The sequence below is a fragment of the Poromitra crassiceps genome (assembly GCF_964638095.1).
Source record: "Poromitra crassiceps genome assembly, chromosome: 1".
NCBI classification, from domain to species: Eukaryota; Metazoa; Chordata; class Actinopteri; order Beryciformes; family Melamphaidae; genus Poromitra; species Poromitra crassiceps.
In genome coordinates, this window is record NC_139623.1 from 50,171,395 (window position 1) to 50,195,727 (window position 24,333).

General features: G+C 45.6%; 1 protein-coding gene across 3 annotated transcripts in view; it reads left to right on the forward strand.

Moving 5' to 3' along the window:
• Positions 1–24,333, forward strand: part of znf346 (zinc finger protein 346) — a 66,482-nt gene that overhangs the window by 26,019 nt on the left and 16,130 nt on the right. For all 3 annotated transcript variants that reach the window (XM_083640084.1, XM_083640082.1, XM_083640083.1), the window contains exons 3-4: positions 10,662–10,760; positions 15,700–15,847. In XM_083640084.1, coding sequence (XP_083496210.1) covers positions 10,662–10,760; positions 15,700–15,847 — 247 coding nt within the window. The remainder of the gene's footprint in view (positions 1–10,661; positions 10,761–15,699; positions 15,848–24,333) is intronic.

The following is a 24,333-nucleotide window of genomic DNA, read 5'->3' on the forward strand; positions in this document are numbered from 1 at the left end:
GATGGCCAGTGTTTGACGCGGTGGTGTCAAATGCCATGTTGACAACCTGGTCAGTGCAGCACCAGTCCTGCAGCAGCTTGCATGTCAGCCGGGCGATGATCATTCCACATGCTTCGTCTGTCCCCTTCATGAATGCTGGCACACCGAGCAGTTTGAGCCGCTCCGCATCTCCGACCACCACTGTCAGACACTCCTCTAACTGGCGTACATTGTTGAGCATTGGCGTCAACTTACTGTCCCAGTGTAGGGTGCACATGGGAGGTGGTGTCCACTGCTCGTGCCGTTCCTCACTGATTGCCTCCAGCACATGGTGGCGTGCTCGGTCTGCTGTCGCGTAGGATGTAGAGACCTTTGCTGAATTGCCTCCTGACTCCTCGATCAGGCCGTGCATGAAGGCAGCCTGCTGCATTGGTGTGATCTTCAACCGTGTAGCAAGTGACACAAGACTCGGCCGGCTGAGGATGTTGGATGGAATGAAGGCTGTGGTGCCAGTCTTCTTATACTCGCAGGTGGGTGTGTCCTCAGCTGGTGGAGCAGCTGTTTCATCTGCGTCGCTATCCTCATCACTTTGGCTTTCCAACACCGCCATGCTGGACGCTGCAGTCATCTTCTGCTGCTCCTTGTTATGGTATGCCTGCTGGGCTGCTTCACGCTCCTGACGCCGCTTCACCTTGGATTGCAGCTTGGCATCAAATGCTCCAAATGTGGCCACTCTGTCGCCCTTCATGCTGGCCAGGAAAGCAATGTCCTCTGGATTGTGGATCATCTCCTCTGCGTTTGGAGACCACAGCGGGAATGTGGCATCCAGCCTGTGCTCCATTGCGTCCACTAGTCGAGCTGTAGCCTCACTCAGCACCTGGCCTGCGGAATGTGCCTTAGCTTGTTGTTAGCGTCGACAAGTGCCACCATCTTGTCGCATGCTCGACGATCGCTCACCATCGGGATATTGGCCTTCCCATAAAATGGCCGCACCTGCTCCAAGATGACCTTGGCCACCTTGAACCGTGTCAAAGCTCCCATCGAACCTGGTCGCTTGGTATGCAGTTGCCAGTCACAGTTATACATCATGCACCGCAAGATCTGGCGACCACTTGGCAGCTTGGCACCAGTGATGATGCCATCTCCATCAGTGATGCTGGCACCCAGACCGAAGACCAGGCTGCGGCTGCTCGTGAGGGAGCTTGAAGGCGGCGGTGGCATTTTGTGAGAGCTGGATCCTGTGGCAGGTGTAAAGTAATGTAATGTGAAATGGTGTACCTAAGCCCAAAGTGATGGCACCAGAGAATGGCATAAAATGAACCAATTTATCATGGCTCCCCAATGAGTGCCAGTTACCCCCTGTTACCGAAAAAGCTGATGTGCCGTTTCACTCCTAGATCACCACGTATTGCAAAAATATTTTGCATGTATTGTTTTTCCATGGATGGTAACACTTTTAGCACACAGACAGATCAATATTCTGAAAATGTGTATTTTGATGCACCCTACTGAGCAGGCATATGATTCGGTGGCATATCTCAGGACTGAGGGTCCCGGCGGGAAGGTGGAGGTAGCCTTCCTCACGGTGCGGTCTAGAGTTGCTCCGAAGAAACAATAGTCTATCCCACGTCTAGAACTGTGTGCCGCCTTGACAGGAGCGCAAGTAGCCAAAGTACTCAAGACGGAGTTGACACTCCCCATCCAGCAGATTGTATGATGGACCGACTCGACCACCGTCCTCATATGGCTGCAGTCGGAATCATGCCGCTATAAAGTGTTCGTGGGCACTAGGTTGACGGAAATCCAGGAGCTCACGGCGGGCAATGACTGGCGCTACATGGACACCGTCCAAAATCCGGCCAATGACATTACGCGGGGAAAGCACCTCGCCGCACTCACAACCAATAGCCGTTGGGGTGGCGGACCCCCCTTCCTCCTTCTCAGCCCAGATCGATGGCCAGAGACACCTTAACTCCACACAACCTCAGATCATAGCGAGGAGTTGAGGTAGCCAACTTACTGTGGCCTCACCTCAGCAGTCGGCACCTCCCATGCTGGATGACACGTAGTTTACGACCTTCGGTGCCCTCATCGAGGATACCGCGCAGGCGTCGCACGGGGCGGCCGACGAGGCACAACGGCTGAACAGTATAGTAAGGCAGAAACTTCCCTCCTCCAACGAGTGCAGCACGACTGCTTCCCCACTGACCTCACACAGTTGAAATGGGAAAGGCCAGTACTAAGTAGTAGCCGCCTTCTCACTCTGGCCCCGGAATACAATGAGATGACTGAGCTGATCCACGTGGGAGGTCGCCTACGCCACGCGAACCAGCTCGACCCAGAGGCCATCCATCCAATCGTGCTCAATGCTAAGCACCCAGTCACACAGCTGATCATAAAGGCATTCGACGAACAGCTGCATCATCCCGGCCCCGAACGAGTCTTTGCTGAGATACGTCGGAGATACTGGATCCCCCGTGGCAGGGAGGCTATTCTGTTCTGGAGGCTATTATGTTGCTTCTGCCTTACATCTGCCTGTGATATTTCAATAACGCCTGAAAGACATCTCTGTGGTTCTGATCGATCACCCGTGGCGAGTTCCTACCTAACGGATCCAGCGTAACTCAACACAACTTCCCTACAGTTATAATAGGCAGTCTCACCACCGCAGCTAACTGCAGTCAAAGAATAATGTTCCATGACCATAAGCATAACGGTAGTAATGTTAGGCATATTTGCATTACTTCACACAAGACGGTAATGTTAGCGGAGTTTCTGACCAGGTGGTAAATCCATTAGCAAGCAGCTAACGTTATCTGGTCAAAACCACATTACAGCAGCTACAAGCAGCAAGGTCCCTCCATGAACCGAAAACAGCCCGACTCTAGTTTTCCCCAGATGTCGGTCACATTGCTGCTGTCTGGCCAGACGGGCTTCACTAGATGAATATTTATTTCTTTTTGTGTGGACTTTTTTTCTGGAGTCTGTGTTGTCGTTGTTTGCTTTTGCTGGCAGCTAGCGACGAACGTAATGTTAGCCATTCCTGTTAGCCGCCTTCTTCTTTGGTATTTCTGCCGGAGCCATGAGGACAAGAAGCAGGCTCTGAACGAGCAGAACTTGCATCCAGCTCTTGAACAGGGCAGTCACTTTTATTTCTCGCTCTCCCTTATCTCCCTTCTTTCCCTCTGCCTGCAACAACTCCCAGGGCAAACTTGCATTCGTCTACTCGAAATGACAAATATGGATTTATTGGATAAGCTGGTCTCTCAACGCAAATCAACTAAACCTTTTGGGGTCCGGGGAACCCCCACCCTCTGCCCAGACGGATTTCGCCGCGGGACACGGGAAGACAACAGCGATTGACCCTAGGCTGTGACGTCATGAAAATTGAGATGGGCGGTCAGTGAATTTGAACTGTGAATTTGAACTGTGAAAAATGGATTATATCTGGATATATCAGAGAAATTCCACTGATCTGCAATAAGGAGAATATGAACTAATGTTGGCAATCAGAGACTTGACACCTGCTGTTGACTTTCTGGTCTGTGTGACCCTGGTCTGTGTGACGGAAAGGAATTCCAGCCAACCAAAACATTTCATCCTAATCTGGACTCTCTACTGCCAAGGACGCAGCTCTCCTGATATTTTCGTCTGCAACTGAGCTCTCCCCCCCCCCCCCCAAACCCCCCGTCTTGTTCAGCTCTTGCACCATCCACCCCACCCCCCCCCCCCCCCTCTCCCTCTTCCTCCGATACATCCATCTGGCGCTGATCACAGCGAGCCACTTGCGTTGTTTGAGGAGCTAATGCAACGGTGGCGCTGCGCACGTGGCGACCCGGCTGAGGGCAGTAGATGGTCCTTGGAATCTGTACATAATGCAACAAATGTTTATGTATTGTATAATATTGAAGTGCGCCTTTATTACTTTAAAACTAGTAATAATGTAATCTCAAACTAGTAATGATGTTGTAAGTATCCACTACTGTCTGATGTGAACCAAAGTGCCCTTCTGGGACATACGAATAAACTTGAACTTGAACTTGAACTTGAGAACGTCACATCTGCCAAATTTTCCGGGAAATTATAACCTGTGACCAGCATGAAAATCCTGCAATATCTTTGCATTAGGTGAACGCAGAGAGACGTGGCTGGGCTAGTTTTTTAAGTTACGCAACGGCGCATTCACTCATTGGTAATAGAAAACACGTTGTGAACATTTATTTTCCGGCCAAACTTACGGATAGGACCTTTAAAGTGTGTTAAATATGAATGTATTGTATTATAGTATTATAATAAAAAATATACATATTATTCAGGGTGCACCGATCGATCGGCACGCAATCTGTATCGGCCGATTTTGACCTCAAATATGTGATCTGCTGCTGCAGATATTTCTTTATTGTCGCCGATTGCATAGCCGATCATGCTGCACGTGAGAAACATGAGGCAGCCCATTTTCATGTCCGCACCAGACTGTCAACACACCCCTTGCGTCTTTGAATCACACAAATCAGCTGGTGATTAGAGCAGACTCAGCAGAGAGAAGTTACCTCCAGTCCTCCCGCCTACCGAGGCATTTGCATGCTGTTAAGTCCGTGTGTATTAAAGTCCCAGATTGACACGGTGGTAGTCGGGGTAGTGCATGCGCACACACAGACAATTTCCACATCTAGCGAGCGCGAGCGCTCGCAAGCATTGATGTTCCCGCGGGCACTTTGAAGGAAGCGAAAGTGTGCTGCTAAGTATGTGGATGTGCGCTCCGTTCAGACGGACTTTCTTCCTTTCTTTGGACAGTTGAACATGTTCTAATCCCTTTCTTCCATGTGTGCGTATATGACCAACCAGTAAGTCATTATTATGTTAACACTTTGAGTGCCACGGCCCTTGGGCAAAAGGTGCTGTACTGTGCCACATAGGCCGCAATGCATTTTAAAACAGTCATATAATTTCTTTAATAATTACTATGTAAACACTGAACACGCACAAATAACGATGAGACTCTCTTCTATCACCTGCAAAAAAAAGTTTATTGATCCCATTTTCCGTTCTTTAGTTATGAGCCGGAGAAGATAGCTTGATTTGACCAAAAACAGCCCTTTTTTTCTACGAGCTGAGATAATGACCCTTTTGTGAAAGGAAGCATTTCAAGCACATCATTGACTCATTGCTAATATTTTCTGATGTAATGCTGCAGCTGCCTGGGTCTGTTGTATGCTGTAGTGTCCTGCGTGCCCCACCTCCCCCCCTCCTCCTCCCCCCCCCCGTTGTGGGAGGAGTCTCTCTCTGCTCTGCTCGGCTCTGCTGTGAGTGCGTTTGCTCTGCGTGTGCTCAGCACTGAAAAGTCCGCTAGATCCAGCTTTTTTACAGCCGCGTGTATGTCACCAGCTTCCAGTTGAGAACTCCACGGCTGATCATGCGAATGGGCTGTTGTAGCGGACACGGAGGTGCTCAATTGTGACAGCAGATTGGCTGCTGCAGGGGCACAGCTACGTTATGCTTCAATGAAGCAGCTGCATACGGACGGATGCGATGCGATTTCCTTTTCCCCAACGACTTCTTCTGTGTGTTTTACTCATGGATTTTACTCCACTTTCTCTCATCTGGAGTGCGCTGTCGCCACCTAAGGGTTCTGTAAAATAGGTTAGACACATTCAATAGCTCTCATATTGTAAGAGGCGATGTAAGAGGCATAGATCGACACCCCCCCGTCAAAAAAACAATTTCGAGTTATTGACGCCATTTGGCGTCGCTGGCAGCCTACGGTAAATTTCTAATGACGCCATATGGCGTCGCTGGCACTCAATGTGTTAATATTCCTGTATTGCATTCCCTTTTGGTTTTAGATCGATCTACCTGCAATCATTGCAATAACGTTTGTTTAGGCGTGCACTTAGTGCGGTTTGATTGTCTGTTGCGCTAATTAATGCCACTACTCAGATGGAGTTTAGCTCGTGTGTAGCTTGTGATTCTGTTGTTTCTCCCGTCATGTAACCCTGTCACCATTATGTAGATCGCACTCATAGTGCTGCTAATTATAACACTGTAACTCGGCCTCGATGGGCGGGTCCTTTTGATGTTCGTTCGATGCGGATCCCAATGTATGACGGTTATTGTGCATAACCCCGGTTCTATGAGTGGGAGCTCTTTGGCTTTAGTCATGGTTCAAGACTGGTGTTTAAGAGTAACTGACTTACAGTTTACCTAATTATCATTTATATATTATTAGTTGTTAATTATCACTATAATTGGCCTATATAACAGCAAGCTTGGTTACTGACCTGTTTGTATATTTTATTGCCTCCTTTTTATTTTATTTATTTATTTATTTCAGGGACAGTGCAACATTAATGAACATTTTCATGTAAATGTGCCGGATTATAGCCTTAGCTAATTTCCATCCGCAGTCCCTCGACAGGTGAGGTACAGAAAAGTTTAAAAGAAGAAATAAGAAAATTAGTGCATTCATACACATACAGCAATGTAAATGACACATACATACACATAGGGTAAACACAAACAACACAACACAAATGAAACAAAAACAGGGAACATTAGGGATATTAACCAAGGTGGACACAGGACTTTCAAGGACATACAAAAACAACACATAAAACAAGACCACACACAATCCTACTATTCCTGTCATAATGCTGTAAAGAGCATATACTGCTGTACTGTACTGAAGAGAACTGACAACTAAACGGTTGAACTCCCATCTGTCTCCTGCCTCGTTTTTACGGACACCCCAGGGCGAGCACTATCCGTCCTAGTCCTGAATCAGCCATATTCAGAACCCCCTATTCTTCACCGTGTTTGATCCATATTTGCGTGTATCCTCCTAACGTTAATAGCTCCGGTTAGCTTTAGCCGCTTTAGCTTAATCGATAAAATAGTTAACTTGGGTCGAAGTTATTTTCCTTGTGTAACAGGGAAATCCCGGAAAATGGAGTATTTTTGTTGAGTGAACTGAACTGCATTGAACTGGTAACATGGAAATCCCGAAGTGGAATGATTTTTGTTCTTTTATAAACTGAACTGAGGGAACTGGACTACTACTAGCCATTTAGTTCAACACAGTCTTGTGCTCCAATTATCTCACACACAAAAAATCATGTTGGCGGTTTCCTTTAGCCTACAAAATATAAAATATTGAAGAAAATGTGCTGCACTTTCAATTTGATGCATGAAATGTAGGCCTATATGTAAAATGGAAACTGCTATAGCTGCTTACAAAATAAATAAATAAATATATATCGGTGATCGGTAATCGGTGAACGGTGATCGGTCGATGATCGGTTGGCCAGATATTTCTCATAGGTGATCGGTGATCGGTGGCAAAAAACGTGATCGGTGCACCCCTACATATTATTATTTTTATTAACTCATTGAGTGCCAATGACGACAATCGTCGTCAATTCGATTACTAACGTAGAGTGCCAATGACGACGATTGTCGTCAATTGCGTTTTTTGACGGTGGGACGTGGATCAATGCCTAATACATCTCCTGTAAAATTTTGGGGCATGTTGAATGTGTATAACCTATTTTACCGACCCATTAGGTGGCGACAGTGCTCTCCAGATTAGAGAAAGTTGAGTAAAAACAGCAGAAAAAGCCGTGATGAAACCATTCTCATGAGAATGGTTTGGCTTTTCGCTGTTGCGCTGGGAGCCGGCGCACAACGGTGGGGGGCTCCGAAAATAGACTCTGGGTGCAGCACACTTGGGTGCAGCACACGCCTGTTTTTGCTGTTTTTAACCTATCTTCTCCGGCTGATAACTAAAGAACGGAAAATGATATCAATAAACTTTTTTTTGCTGCTGATACAATAGAGTCTCATCGTTCTTTGTGCGTGTTCGGTGTTTACATAGTAATATCACACAATATTCTGTGGGCCTCGAGAAATCACTGAAAACGCTCTGAAACTCTGGCACTGGGAGCGTCCGTTCTCCAAAAGTGGCTGGCACTCAATGAGTTAAAGTACTTGGTAACTAATTATTTTCTCTGGCTTAAAATCCATACATTCATTACAGTATATCCTTCATACTTTTGGCAGCATGGCAGTGAAGTTGGCATTAAATGCCACCCTCGGTGGTATTAAAAAGGTCTTAAAAAGTCTTAAATTTAACTTGGAGAACTCTGGGGTTACCCTGGGCCTGGGGGGGAGTCCACATTGAACAGTTGTTGTAGGAGAACTCTGGGGTTACCCTGGGCCTGGGGTGGAGTCCACATTGAACAGCTGTTGTAGGAGAACTCTGGGGTTACCCTGGGCCTGGGGGGGAGTCCACATTGAACAGCTGTTGTAGGAGAACTCTGGGGTTACCCTGGGCCTGGGGGGGAGTCCACATTGAACAGCTGTTGTAGGAGAACTCTGGGGTTACCCTGGGCCTGGGGGGGAGTCCACATTGAACAGCTGTTTTAGGAGAACTCTGGGGTTACCCTGGGGGGGAGTCCACATTGAACAGCTGTTGTAGGAGAACTCTGGGGTTACCCTGGGGGGAAGTCCACATTGAACAGCTGTTGTAGGAGAACTCTGGGGTTACCCTGGGGGGGAGTCCACGTTGAACAGCTGTTGTAGGAGAACTCTGGGGTTACCCTGGGGGGAGAGTCGACATTGAACAGCTGTTGTAGGAGAACTCTGGGGTTACCCTGGGCCTGGGGGGGAGTCCACATTGAACAGCTGTTGTAGGAGAACTCTGTGGTTACCCTGGGGGGGAGTCGACATTGAACAGCTGTTGTAGGAGAACTCTGGGGTTACCCTGGGCCTGGGGGGGAGTCCACATTGAACAGCTGTTGTAGGAGAACTATGGGGTTACCCTGGGCCTGGGGGGGAGTCCACATTGAACAGCTGTTGTAGGAGAACTCTGGGGTTACCCTGGGCCTGGGGGGGAGTCCACATTGAACAGCTGTTGTAGGAGAACTCTGGGGTTACCCTGGGCCTGGGGGGGAGTCCACATTGAACAGCTGTTGTAGGAGAACTCTGGGGTTACCCTGGGCCTGGGGGGGAGTCCACATTGAACAGCTGTTGTAGGAGAACTCTGGGGTTACCCTGGGGGGAGAGTCGACATTGAACAGCTGTTGTAGGAGAACTCTGGGGTTACCCTGGGCCTGGGGGGGAGTCCACATTGAACAGCTGTTGTAGGAGAACTCTGGGGTTACCCTGGGCCTGGGGGGGAGTCCACATTGAACAGCTGTTGTAGGAGAACTCTGGGGTTACCCTGGGCCTAGGGGGAGTCCACATTGAACAGCTGTTGTAGGAGAACTCTGTGGTTACCCTGGGGGGGAGTCCACATTGAACAGCTGTTGTAGGAGAACTCTGGGGTTACCCTGGGGGGGAGTCCACATTGAACAGCTGTTGTAGGTAGGGATGGGCATTTTAAGCAATTTAAATACTCGAGTACTCTCCTTCTGTTATGAACGAATGCTCGAGCACTCGCACGCACGGGGGGGGGGGTCTGTGTGATTACTATGGTAATGACTGAGCAGGGGTAATTTGCTGTATATGGGGCTGTTCACACATAACGTTTGCATTTTTGCATGGAAAAAGCGCTACCTGGAGCATTTTTTGTCAGGAGAGGGACTGAGTGTGATATTAGGTGACGCTAAGCGAACATCTAAAGCCTACCTCAGACAGTATCTCCGATGGTTGGATGGATGGCATTAGCGCTTTGGAGCAGACAAGTTGTGAAACAAGCGAATGCATTTCCAATAGCCTACATGTCCATTGTCCAGCAATGTCAGGTTATTGTCCAGTATCATCCATTTTACTTTATGATCACTGTTACACTAACGTAAATCCACGGATTACAAGGTCCGGTGTTCTGCCAAAAAGTGAAAACTGACCAGTGTGATTAACGTTACAGCTGCAGCTGAATAGTGATCACCATGAAGCGATTGTCTCCCAAAAAGTGATTCTTTCTCCACATTTCTTGTGACTACCGTTATGGGAAACGACAGTGTAGTCAGTAAACTAGCGTTACTGCAAAGTTTTGAATGAGTTTTATCGGGCGTGCGCTATGAAGAAGTCTGCGTCTCCTTCGGGAGCATATCTTCAGCCACCATTTTCAGGATGAGCTGGAAAACTTCCGGTTAAAACTTTCAAAATAATGTTACTTAAACAAAAGTAAATAGCTTATTGATGCACGTTGGAGGAGAAAAGGTATTTCAAACATTGTATCAAAATACTCGTTGTGATGTTATATGGCGTGAAACTGTGGCTGTAACGCATTACTCAAAATAAATAAGGTTACGTTACAATAAGCGTTTTATTTTGAAAGCAACAAAGCGGACGATGTACTTGTACATTCTGGCTGACTTGACGCCCGTGCAGTTCATGCTGCCAGATCCACATGACGATGCGTGCGTAGATCTTCTAGACCATTTTTAAAGGGGTGCGGAGTGGGGCGAGTACCCGAACAGCAGAAACGTTACTCGACTACTGACGTTATGAACGAGTGCTCGAGTACCCGAGTACTCGCGCCCATCCCTAGTTGTAGGAGAACTCTGGGGTTACCCTGGGGGGGAGTCCACATTGAACAGCTGTTGTAGGAGAACTCTGGGGTTACCCTGGGGGGGAGTCCACATTGAACAGCTGTTGTAGGAGAACTCTTGGGTTACCCTGGAGGGGAGTCCACATTGAACAGCTGTTGTAGCTGTTGTAACATTTAGGTTTTGTCTTTTCAGAGCAAGAAGCATGCCAACAAAGTGCGGCGATATCTTGACATCCAAAAGAAAGAGATGGAGCCCGCAGTCAAAAAGTCCAAGACACCGTCGACTGACAGTGTGAGTAACACAGCTTCCCTATTTCCTCCCCTCATGTTTGCTGCGGGGATAAAACAGGCAGAAAAGCTTCATTGATAGATAAATAAATACATACTACTGTATATACATACATACATATACATACACATATACATACATCATACAGTACATAGATACATCACTGAGGAGAACATGCTTCAGATTGCCAAAGACCTTAGGTTAGGGTGAAGATCTATGTTCCATAATATGTCATGCTTAAAGTAACTACGAGCAAGATTTTCGATTGTTATTAAACTGTCTAAATTTAATATTGATGCCTGACGAGAGATGTTCGCGAGAGCAGAAAGTAGCGAGGAAAGCTGTTTTGTGTCTGTTGCTACGGCCGTAAACCATTTCGCTCTGCCTAGCAACGGTTTACAGCTGCCGTAAACTGTTTCGCTCTGCCTAGAAACTAGGGCTGGGCGATAAAACGATCTCGATAAATTTCACGATAAAATATCCCACGATAATGTTGATAAAATTATGAGCTGTAATTTCAATAGTCTTTTTTTTAACCAATCCCACAGCAGAGAAACAAGCGCGTGCTACATGAAGCCAATCCCACAGCAGAGAAACAACTGCGTGCTTCCACAATCTCGGCTCCTCCTCCCACTCTGTCACAACAACTCCTCAGTCAGCACGCGCTTGTTTCTCTCCCGTCGGATTGGTAAAAAAAAAAGACTATCGAAATTACAGCTCATAATTTTATCAACGTTATCGTGGGATATTTTATCGTGGAATTTATCGAGATCGTTTTATCGCCCAGCCCTAGTTTCTAGGCAAAGCGAAACGGTTGTAGCTCTCAAATATCCAGCTCCTAGCAGTCTTCTAAATTAGGAAATTAACAGTCCGAGGGTCAAACCGAGGGTCGTTGTACTCTAAAAACTGCCCTGGATCAGTTTACTGAGTTTATCAGTCAGTTGTGTGTCTGACAAAGCACAGACCAGCGTTAGGTGCAAAATATGTCGGCAGCCAGAGTCCTCAGCATTACGGGAACCACCACCAGTGACTGTGGCAGAAGAGCATGCGTTTACGTTAGCATGCTACCGCTAGCCTCCCTGCAACTAGCCTGACCCAGGACGACATCATGGGGACTCAGCGAGGACGCATGGTGTGCATCACAACAGACTAGGCATGGGTCGATTTCCGGTTTTACCGGAAAAAAAACGAAAACGAAAAGCAGTGAGCGCAGTTGCAGCCAATCTGTATAAATTGCAAAATAGGCTACTGTTCAAATAACCAAATAAATAACCCCAAGTAACACCAGAAAATATATTATCTCATTTGTAGTGTTAAGATATTCTAGATAATCTTTTATTATGCCTCCGCCGGGGATAGCCAGGCCGGAGGCATTATGGATCCGGGTTGTCCGTCCGTACGTCCGTCCGATGTTCGTTAACGCGATATCTGAGGAACGCCTTGACGGAATTTTATCAAATTTGCCTCAAACATCGACTTAGACTCAAGGATGATCTGATTAGATTTTGGTGGTCAAAGGTCAAGGTCACTATGACCTCTCAAACGCCATTTTCCAGCTTGTTAACGCGATATCTCACGAATGCCTTGACGGAATTTCATCAAATTTGCCTCAAACATCGACTCGGACTCAAGGATGAACTGATTAAATTTTGGTTGTCAAAGGTCAAAGGCCAAGGTCACTGTGACCTCTCGAACGCCATTTTCAAGCTTGTTAGCGCAACATCTCAGAAATGCCTTGACGGAGTTTCATCAAATTTGCCTTAAACATCGACTTGGACTCAAGGATGAACTGATTAGATTTTCGTGGTCAAAGGTCAAGGTCACTGTGACTTCACGAACGCCATTCCCAAGTTGATTAACGCAATATCTCAAGAACGGCTTGATGGAATTTCTTCGAATTTGCCTCAAGCGTCCACTTGGACTCAAGGATGAACTGATTACATTTTGGTGGTCAAAGTTCAAGGTCACTGTGACCTCACACCCAATTTCCAAGCTCTGTAACGCAACATCACAGGAGCGCCTTGACGGAATGTCTTCCAATTTGCCTCAAATGGCGATTTGGGCTGAAGAATGAACTAATGGCGGAGGCATAAGTCCGCGTTGCGGTCGTTCTAGTTAGCTCTATTTTTTTATTTTCAGTAAATTATGTAGAGTATTGCAATATACCGCAATATGTATTGTATCGCAATGTATCGTGATACAATCGTATCGCGACCCATGTATCGTGATACATATCGTATCGTGTGGTCCTTGCCAATACCCAGCCCTATGTCTGACTGGTCACTATCCACCTGTCTGGCTAGCCACTATCCACCTGTCTGACTGGTCACTATCCCACCTGTCTGACTGGTCACTATCCACCTGTCTGACTGGTCACTATCCACCTGTCTGACTGGTCACTATCCACCTGTCTGACTGGTCACTATCCACCTGTCTGACTGGTCACTATCCACCTGTCTGACTGGTCACTATCCCACCTGTCTGACTGGTCACTATCCCACCTGTCTGACTGGTCACTATCCCACCTGTCTGACTGGTCACTATCCCACCTGTCTGACTGGTCACTATCCCATCTGTCTGACTGGTCACTATCCACCTGTCTGACTGGTCACTACCCACCTAGTCTCTATGCCAGACCCATGAGAGTTCTTATGCTGATACACTACGCTACTGCATGCTGCAGAGCTCTCTCTGGGTCTGGGACACTTTCCCTCAGAGGGCTGGTTATGGGGAACCGTTCACTTGGCCAGTCATATGCCAGTGATGGCTTCAGTCCTCTCCAACCAGTAACGACTTTGCGATCAGACAACACGGGAGGCGCAGCCCATTTGCTCTCTCTTCGGTGCTGTTAACTGGCACAGACTCACTTATGTAGTATGCGGAGCGCAGCGATTCAACGTAATATTTGAGTCTGGGGAATGACTACTATCCACCTGTCTGACTGGTCACTATCCACCTGTCTGACTGGTCACTATCCCACCTGTCTGGCAGTCTTCAAGCAGCTCTTAGTCACTTCTCAGCCCATTCATCTTTAGAAGGCACCACAGATGCAGATGATCTCAATGGTTTTGAGCAGGTCTCGTCTTATGCAGGTTTAGCGTCACTATTCTATTCTATTCTATTCTATTCCATTTTTATGCCTCCGACGGGGATAGCCGAGCCGGAGGCATTATGTTTAAGGTTGTCCGTCCATCCGATGATCATTAGCGCGATATCTCAGGAAAGCTTTGACAGAATTTAGTAAAATTTGGCTCAAACGTCCAATTGGACTCAAGGATGAACTGATTAGATTTTGGTGGTCATAGGTCAAAGTTCAAGGTCACTGTGACCTTACGAACGCCATTTCAAGCTCGTTAACGCGATATTTCAGTAACACCTTCACGGAATTTCTTCACATTTGTCTCAAGTGTCCACTTGGACTCAAAAATGAACTGATTTACATTTTGGTGGTCAAAGTTCAAGGTCACTGTGACCTCACAAATGCCAATTTCTAGCTCATTAACACGATATCTCAGGAACGTCTTGACCAAATTTTGTCATGTAGGGCTCAAACGTCCACTTGGACTCAAGGATGAACTGATTCGATTTTGGTGGTCAAAGGTCAAAGTCCAAGGTCACTGTGACCTCACAAACGCAATTTTCTAGCTCGTTAACGCAACGCCTTGACTGAATTTCGTTACATTTGGCTCAAAAGTCCACTTGGACTCAACTGATTAGATTTTGGTGGTCAAAGGTCAAGGTCACTGTGACTTCACCAATGCCATTTTCAAGCTCGTTAACGCGATATCTCAGTAATGCCTGGACGGAATTTCTTGACATTTAGCTCAAACGTCAAAGTCTGGACAGACATGGATGTCGACTGCTCACTTGTTGGAGCCGCGGAGGGATGTATCCGCAGTGCAGTCGTTCTAGGTTTTACTGCTTTCTGCAATTGTTGTCATTGCTGTTACTTCCCTGCCCTGTGGCCACTGGCCTCACCCTGATGGCCACAACCCAGAACGTCCTGAACATCTTTGAAAATCAAAAATGCAGGCGAACAGGGAGGGTCACAAACGGACGCAGACTTATAATGTATAATATATCCTGTGAATGTATTGTATTTATGTGGAAAAAGTTGCATATTGTCACTGTCGTTCCAGGACCTCGAATTTCCAAAACAGAAACTTTTCAGGAAGTAAAAAAAACCTGTTTGCTCTTAAACTACTAAACCAAATGTCGTCCAAGTTGGCACATGTCTTAATTATAGTTAGTTTCCCGCTGAATGTGTCGTTACTTTATTAATATCTTACCTGGATAAGCTCAAATGATGATGTTTATATTATCAGTCCGACTTGGAAGCGCTTTCTCATGGCCAGTCAAGCGGGAGGCAGTCGCATGCTCATGCACGAGCCCCCAAGCTCCAGGCCGCGGGGGCGTGTGCAGGAGCAGCAGCATTGCCCCTCGCCTCTCATGTCCGAAGCGGGGGCTTTGGCATGGGGTGAGAAATAGACTGACATAACGTAGCGTTAACGTTACTTTATTCTCGTCAGAAAACACTCCGATTTGCATGTTAAAACAAGTTTGCAGCCTAGGAATAACTGGAAAACATTTGATTGATATATTAACGTCATAGGAAGCCAGGATTAGTGAAAACGATATGAGAAATACACCGTGTGTCTTTTCCGGGTTTATTGTCCTGCGTGGGGGGGTACACACGGAGGTAGGGGGGGAATTTCGAGGTTTGACTGACAGATTGAGGGCGAATGGCGTTACGAGATTTACTCACAAGCTCGTTTTAATGCTTTTCCATTGGTTGCATTTGTTAAAAACCACACAGAGACGTGAAGGGTGACCAATGGCACTGATTCATGACAAAAAATAAAAAAGTGAAAAAAGGCACATTCGAGGTCCTGGAACGACAGCGACGATATACACATTATATTATGTATGTGTGTCTCAACAGGATTGCAACAATGGACAGACAGACCGGTTCAAGGTGTGCCATGTGTGTAACATGACCTTCACCTCTGCTGTGATGGCCGAGTCTCATTACCAGGGCAAAGTTCACACCAAGAACCTGAGGCTGAAAACCGTCGGTCCCCAAGTCCAAAGTAAGTTAAGGCCTTTCTCACTAATATCAAGTGCAAAGTAAGGCCTTTCTCAGTAATATCAAGTCCAAAGTAAGGCCTTTCTCAGTAATATCAAGTCCAAAGTAAGGCCTTTCTCACTAATATCAAGTCCAAAGTAAGGCCTTTCTCAGTAATATCAAGTCCAAAGTAAGGCCTTTCTCAGTAATATCAAGTCCAAAGTCCAAGTCCAAAGTAAGGCCTTTCTCAGTAATATCAAGTCCAAAGTAAGGCCTTTCTCCCTAATATCAAGTCCAAAGTAAGGCCTTTCTCAGTAATATCAAGTCCAAAGTAAGACCTTTCTCAGTAATATCAAGTCCAAAGTCTAAGTCCAAAGTAAGGTCTTTCTCAGTAATATCAAGTCCAAAGTAAGGCCTTTCTCAGTAATATCAAGTCCAAAGTAAGGCCTTTCTCAGTAATATCAAGTCCAAAGTCCAAGTCCAAAGTAAGGTCTTTCTCAGTAATATCAAGTCCAAAGTAAGGCCTTTCTCAGTAATATCAAGTCCAAAGTAAGGCCTTTCTCAGTAATATCAAGTCCAAAGTAAGGCCTTTCTCAGTAATATCAAGTTCAAAGTAAGGCCTTTCTCAGTAATATCAAGTCCAAAGTAAGGCCTTTCTCAGTAATATCAAGTCCAAAGTCCAAGTCCAAAGTAAGGCCTTTCTCAGTAATATCAAGTCCAAAGTAAGGCCTTTCTCAGTAATATCAAGTCCAAAGTAAGGCCTTTCTCAGTAATATCAAGTCCAAAGTAAGGCCTTTCTCAGTAATATCAAGTCCAAAGTAAGGCCTTTCTCAGTAATATCAAGTCCAACGTAAGGCCTTTCTCAGTAATATCCAGCATCCAGCTGCTCTCAGAGTCCGACGCATGGATATTATTATTTGCCATGAGATGTGTGTGAATTGATTCAGGTGGGCGTTAGTAGCTAAAGGTTAGCTGAGTCCATGCTGACTGCTACTTCATAGTTCATAACGTTATAAACAAATAAAACGACTTGAATTCACTTAAACATGTGTACCGTTACTCACACTTTGTTGAAAATTAGGAGAGAAGTGTACGAAGTGTCATAGTTATAACAGCCTCACTGAGGTCCGCAGACCGCTGGGTGCGTTTGTTTGTGTCCCCGGCGCATGCCGGTGTGAATTCCCCATGTTTAAAACAGTGTTGTTGGCACAAAGGCCCCCGCCCAGCCAGAAAACTAGAGACAGAGACTATGAAGCTCCACCTCACGTTGGTCGGCTGTGCAATGGAGTGGGGCGAGGAGGAACGAATTCCACCCAAACCTAGTCCGCAAAAAACAATAATCGATACAAATTCCGATCAATTATCGATTATCGATTATTGATGAACATCCCTAGTCTGAATAAACAATTTCAAGTCTTTTTCATGCTCTCATGGGCTCCGTTTTCTAATGGTCCCATTTCGAGTAAAAGAGGTAGAGATGCTGCGATCCGATCATGTGATCGGATATCGGCGCGATATCGGCCAAAAAACATGGATCGGATCGGATCGGATTCCAGCGAAAATGACCGATCCAAGGCTCCGATATAAGCACTCCATTCCATGACTCCGCTCCAGGATTTCTATCCAGCATGCAGCACACTGAGGCCGCGTTGAGCCTAGGATGGCCAGGGCCAAAACGTTGTCTTGCTTCAACATACATCGCATCGCATAAACCATTTCCACCCGCAGGTTTGAGGAGTAGCTAACATAAACGTCAGATAAATACTCTATAGGCTAACGTTACCCACTGAGGCAGCTAACATGGCTAATTAGCTAGCTAACACCAGCTATCTTTCTCCTCTAACTAACGTTAATGACACGTTAGTTGACTGAGCGAACGGCGCTGTACAGCAGGTCGTTATCAAAACGTATTGCACTGAAGAGAAGTAACATTAGATAATGACGAAAGACTCCTCCAATCTGGCAGTGGAAATGTATGCACAAACTTTGTGTGTAACTTTGCGAGACTCAACCGAATGACTGATGAGTCTCGCGTTGAGCCTAGGATGGCCAGGGCCTAGATCTGCGTGAGCACGACCCGTCGTAATTTGTCCAATTCAAGGTACATTAAAACGTTGTCTTGCTTCAACATACATCGCATCGCATAAACCATTTCCACCCGCAGGTTTGAGGAGTAGCTAACATAAACGTCAGATAAATACTCTCTATAGGCTAACGTTACCCACTGAGGCAGCTAACATGGCTAATTAGCTAGCTAACACCAGCTATCTTTCTCCTCTAAACTAACGTTAACGACACGTAGTTGACTGAGCGAACGGCGCTGTACGCCGGTTGCACCAACTGGTCTTACACTGGTCTTAAGCTAAGTTGGTCGTAACTTTACGACCTAACAGCTACGCCGGTTGCACCAAGACGGCTTAAGCCTTATTTTCACTACGACCAGGCGTAACTCCTACGCCTGGTCAGGAGGAGGCGTAGAGCCTGCCTGTAACAGAGATCTCCGCGGAGACCTTTTTGACCGTCATCGTCGTAACACCGCCAGTTCGCTGTGTTTGAAAGCACGATGTTAGATTATAACTAACTAGTTGTGTGGCTTAGCCTTCCAAAATGTTGCCGTTAGTTTTTTAGAAGTTAATACATAGAATTGGGAACGTTACATTCAATTTCATTCAGACTGTCTTTCTGGCTCAATCGCCGCCATTTTTCCCCCGGAGCGAGGGAGGGTGAGAGGAGGGAGGGTGTTTTACAGTAGTGGCTGAGAGAGCGTAGTGGCACAGTGCTCCAAGCAGGTCGCGAGGCACATTTTTTTGCAACATCATCCAATCAGGGTGCATTCCCTGGCAATTCACATGGACGCGCATTGCTACGACCAGCATAGTTAAGACCAGACGTAAGCCGTGTTGGTGCAACAGGCGTAACTCCATGGTCTTAACTAAGACCGACGTAGGAGTTACGACCAGGCATAGTTAAGACCAGTTGGTGCAACCGTTCCATCAAAACGTATTGCACTGAAGAGAAGTAACAGAAAATGACAAAAGACTCCTCCAATCTGGCAATGGAAATGTATGCACAAACTTTGTGTGTGTGTGTGTGAGAGACAGGGACAGGGCTGTGTGTGTGTGTGTGTGAGAGAGAGAGAGAGACAGGGACAGGGCTGTGTGTGTATGTGTCCTGTGTGAGACAGAGTGGGGGTGTATGTGTGAGGAAACAATAATTATTTGTGTCCAGTGTTCACCCATTACAAAATAAGTGTGTATTTGATTGTTATGTTTTAGTTTTACATCAAATTAATTAGATGAACTAAATCGTTTACATACTATATTACCAAAGAACACACATACATACCTAACCCTAAAAATGTTTGTTGCCTGCTAGCTACCAGACAGCATAGAGAGGCTTAAATATGTGCTGTATCGAAATCGGTATCGAATCGGGTATCGAAATTTGATCGGAATCGGATCGGTTTTGAGGCTAAAATATCGGGATCGGATCGGAATTGAAAAATCTCGATCGCAGCATCTCTAAAAAGAGGCAATAAAAAAGACTAACTTTTTGAGTGAGGTTTCCTTGATTGACACCAGCCACAGCAAACCAGATGATCCCAACCACAGGACAGCCAGTTGCCAAGGCAGACTAGCTAGCCTAGCAACGTAGCCATATATTAAAAGTAAACTACCAGAAACAGCATTATCTTTATGATATTTTAATGATGTTAGTAGACACACGTAACAGTATAGATCCCCGTTATGAGGTCAGTTTATCAAAATAACACCTATATCGAAATCGGATTTTAGCGGACGGGCAGCGACCATACAAGCCGGGGCTTCAGAGCTCATCACCTGGACACATTTTACGGCGAAATTATCTGATAAACTGGTCTGTCCAGCTCTGTGGTGATCAGCTAATGTCTTCATAGCATTGTGATTATGATTGAATGCATTATGGAAGATAAATATTGGTGTAACATAATGAAAATAATTCTCTACCAAACATGTAAAGTGACACTTCTGGGCAGTAGACCATTTGGGCATAGCGTTATGTAATGTGACATGAGATCACCACATTTCAATAAATATAACGTTTTTGCACATTTAAATGCTGCTGGTCGTTTGTTTAATGCTGTATATATATATTGGACATTTAAAGCTGATACACAATTGTGTTGAGGTAATTCCGCAAAGTTCAGTTAAAAATATAACGTGACACTTGACACAATCAAATGGAACTTTTTCACAGCAATACTGTACAGTCCAGCCCACCATGGTATGGGAAAGGAACCATTGTTTGAATTATATCGAAATATATTTGCATGATGTAGCATGTAATGCAGTCTGTTAAGATACTGTAAAGCTAGATACTCTGTGACACAGATAGGCAGACAAGCTAGCAGCAGAGATCTTGTCACCCTGATTTCAGATAAACTCGTCTAGCTAGCCAGCTAGACAATATTACTGTACCATAATACCACAAGGTAAAGGCAGCATATGCCAATGGAAGGCTGGGGTAGCATTAGCTAACGTCATCCAGGCTATACAGTAATGTTAGGCTATTATAAAGTTATGAAACGCTGATTCAGATGTTACAATAATATGACACAATATGAGCCAGTTAGCCTAGCTAGAGAGAGTAATTTCAGACCACCAGATATCACCATATTTAATTTAAATAAATATAAAGCATTCGTTGATTGAAGCAGACTGATGGTCGGTTGTTTCTCCATCGTCATGTCCTCTGGTCCAATCTTCGGTTCGTAGTTCGTGTTCACTCAATATCAAGGTTTAAAATACATGCTACGGCATGCGCTGGGACGCGTCATCAGTGATGTTATCTGGGGTCGTAAGGTGTTTCGGGTCTGTCAACATCATACACCCTCGCCCAGTAGACCCAGCCGAGGCCAATTAAGACCCCGACTCGCGTCCCAGCAGGAGCCGCTCACGGATCAGCCTTCCTACTCTGTAATGTTGCCTGCGTAAAGGGTTGATCACGCCCAATCCGCTGCAATAGAGTTAGTGCTACACAGCAGTATTGTAATGCCTTCGGTGCATGGAGGGTCTAGGGCCTAGAGTCTAGGCCCTAGACCCTCCATGCACCGAAGGCATTGCATGGAGGGTCTAGGCCCTAGACCCTCCATGCACCTAGACTCTAGGCCCTGTGGGTGACTCCAGGCCGGGGGGTGGAGTCACCCACAATGTTTAGATCACATCTGATCATTTTATCCAACCTGCCTCTGACCAGACAACTAATGGATCGTTCTGCAATCATATTTGTGACATTCAGATACATGATAATATACAACAAGGCTATCTTTGTTGACGATGTTTATTGACAAAAGCATTAAAACAAGCAAATATAACAATTATTCTCTGGTCACTGGCAGATACTAGCTACAACTTGTTCAAAGCAAATCTCTCGTGTCAGCATTTGGCTTGTGTGTTATTGCAACATCCTATGTTGAAACAACTGATCATCAGTGACATGTAGTTTAGCGTTAATCTCAGGAGAACAGAATATTATAGCTTTGATCTTCACAAATCATGATCCTCTGTTGTGTGTCCCATCACTGGTACTGGACGGCGGCTACCCTTGGAAGAAACGAATGACACTGTTAATCACTGTGTAACTGTATTAATCACTGTATAACGTTAACGTTTGCTTACCCAACACTACGTGCGATTGGTAAATACTGTAAATGCAAAGGTGGATAAACTATCCAGAGGAGTTTAACCCCCTTGTTCCCCCGCATTGATTTATAGTTGATCTAACGTTAGCTAGATAGATATAGCTGGTAGATGAGTATATGTTCTGCCTCATCCCAAAGTGGTAGGTAAACAGAACTGCGTTTGTTTTCCGTCTACGTCCGAATCTGTGCAGCATGCAATACTGTTTAACGTTGTATAACGTTAACTTCTGCTACTCTAACGTTAGTCCTCCTGTAATGACAAATGGACATCTAGCTAGCGTTAGAAAATAAGATAACCTCGATTTTGTGGAAGATAGGAAGATTCAAGCGGCAGGCTGGTGACGTGAGGTCTGGAGGAAATAATACTCTGGCTTTTTCTTCGGGCTACTGTATGCACTGTGAGAGCAATGGAGCAAGTGACATTTTTTCAGAGAGCAATTCGGACACTCCCCAGAGTCCCATCCACGCTCACGCTTCTTCCTGTATTCGCGGCTCCAGATTTGAACAGATTTCCCATAATGCACCAGGAAAATCCATTTATCCAATCAAACGGAATCAAACAATATCAGGATGTGGGCTTCATTTTGCCATGTCCAAAGCAATTCGCTCCGTTGGTCCATTATATACATGTATATGTCAATGGCTGTAGTACACCTACTTTAGGCTACATCAGTCAAACTTCAAATTGTAGGGGGGGAGGGAAGAGAGCAGTAGAGGGAAGCAGCCTGGCGAAATGAAAACCGCCGGTTTTAATATTCTTATGTAATTTACCACATGCATGCACCCAATGGGCAATTATTAACACGTTCACTGCCAATGACGTGTTAATACGCCAAAAAAAATGAATTATTTTTTTTTGACCGTGGGATGTGCATCTAACCCTTTTACATCTCTTATATAAATATTGGAGCCACCGAACGTGTACAACCCATTCCACTGACCCACTAAGTGGCGACAGTGCTCTCCCAGACTAGAAAAAGCAGAGCCAAAACTGCAGGGGAACGCGCGATTAAACCATTCTCATACTGTAGAATGGATTGGCGAAAACGCTTTCGCTTTCGCGCTGATTGCTGGCGCTGAGGGATTGCAAATTTGCATAATAGATTACGGGTGGAACACACTTTGAAACACGCAGCATAAATAAGACCAGAATCGCAAAAGCTTCATCAAAGCTCTCAACCGAAACTCCAAGAAACGAGCGAGCCCATCCAGACTTGCCCAGCGGCCGCCAGCAGACAGGTACAGCAGCAGCAGCAACAGAAACGAGCTTGTGACACGCCCGCTGCAGCCAAGAAGAACACACACGGAGGGAGGAGTTTGAAGGAGAGGGGTGTTTCCTGCTGTTATGGAGGAAATTACTGTTCAAAACTATTGTTTAGATGTCTGACGTCTTACTGATGCCAAAAATGAATGGTTAAAGTGACTGTTCTATCGAATTTCACAAAAAGCTATTTATCTCAGCTTAAATTTTCAGACGCTGAAACCATGCTGTATTCAAGTGCTAATGCCTACATAACTACTAACTCTACAAACTAACTCTTTTAGACAGAGAAAGCACACATTCTATTAGTTCTTTTTAGATATTTTGTGTTCACAAAATCTTAGCAGAAAAGAATCCTCAGGTCTTGAAAGATGAGCCAGAATCCTCAAAAAACCCCTCTGGCAGAAGCTACCTACAGTAAAAAAAAAAACAGCTGGCAGTGAATGTGTTAAGGTAAGAAGAGGGCGAGAAAAAGACCAATAAGACGGCCATTCATCCCCCCAGGTGTTAGCGACGCTCACTGTACGTTTGTGGATTTGTAAAAAGGTGCTCAGCTCACATTCATGAAAATAATGAGCGTGCTCAGTGAGCGGCGCTCTTTTAGCGCGTTCATGCACAACACTGCTGGTGGTCAAAGTCACTGTGGCTCCACGAACGCCATTTTCAAGGTCGTTAACGCTATCAGTAACGCCTTGACGGAATTTCTTCCAATTTTGCTCAAACGTCGACTTCGACTCAAGGATGAACTGATTCGATTTTGGTGGTCAAAGTTCACGGTCACTGTGATCTCACAAACTCCATTTCCAAGCTCGTTAACTTGATATCTCAGGAATGCCTTGACGGAATTTCTTCCAATTTTGCTCAAACGTCAACTTCGCCTCAAGGATGAACCGATTCGATTTTGGGCGTCAAAGTTCAAGGTCACGTGACCTCATGAAAGCCATTTTCTAGCTCGTCAATGCGATATCTCAGGAAGGCCTTGAAGGAATTTCTTAGGATTTGGCTCAAACGTCCACTTGGACTCAAGGATGAACTGATTACATTTTGGTGGTCAAATGTCAAGGTCACTGTGACCTCACGAATGCCATTTCGAAGCTTGTCAATATCTGATTATAACGCCTTGATGGAATTTCTTCACATTTGGCTCAAACGTCAAAATCTGGACAGACATGGATGTCGACTGCTCATTGTTGGCGGAGGCATATATCCGTGGTGCAGTCGTTCTAGTTGAACTGATGTTATAGCTGCATAGCCGCTCAGTACTTGGTGTGACAGACAACTCCTTCATCCAATCAGTGTCGCCAAATCCAGTCCTTCAGCCAATCAGCATCAGATCCAGTCCAATCCTTTCAGAACGACGAAAACGTCTTTTCTGCCGAGAAACTCCGCTGGTGCATACTCTAGTTTTTGTTCAATTATTGTTATTGAGTCTATTTCTGCTATAACTGCACTTACGGATGTGTAAACTCAACAAACGGGTTGCGGGTTGCTTCAGGAACCGGCATTACTGTTTTGCAGCCTGATTGGCTGGTTACATTGTCAACTACAAGGCAGGTCACTGATTGGCCCG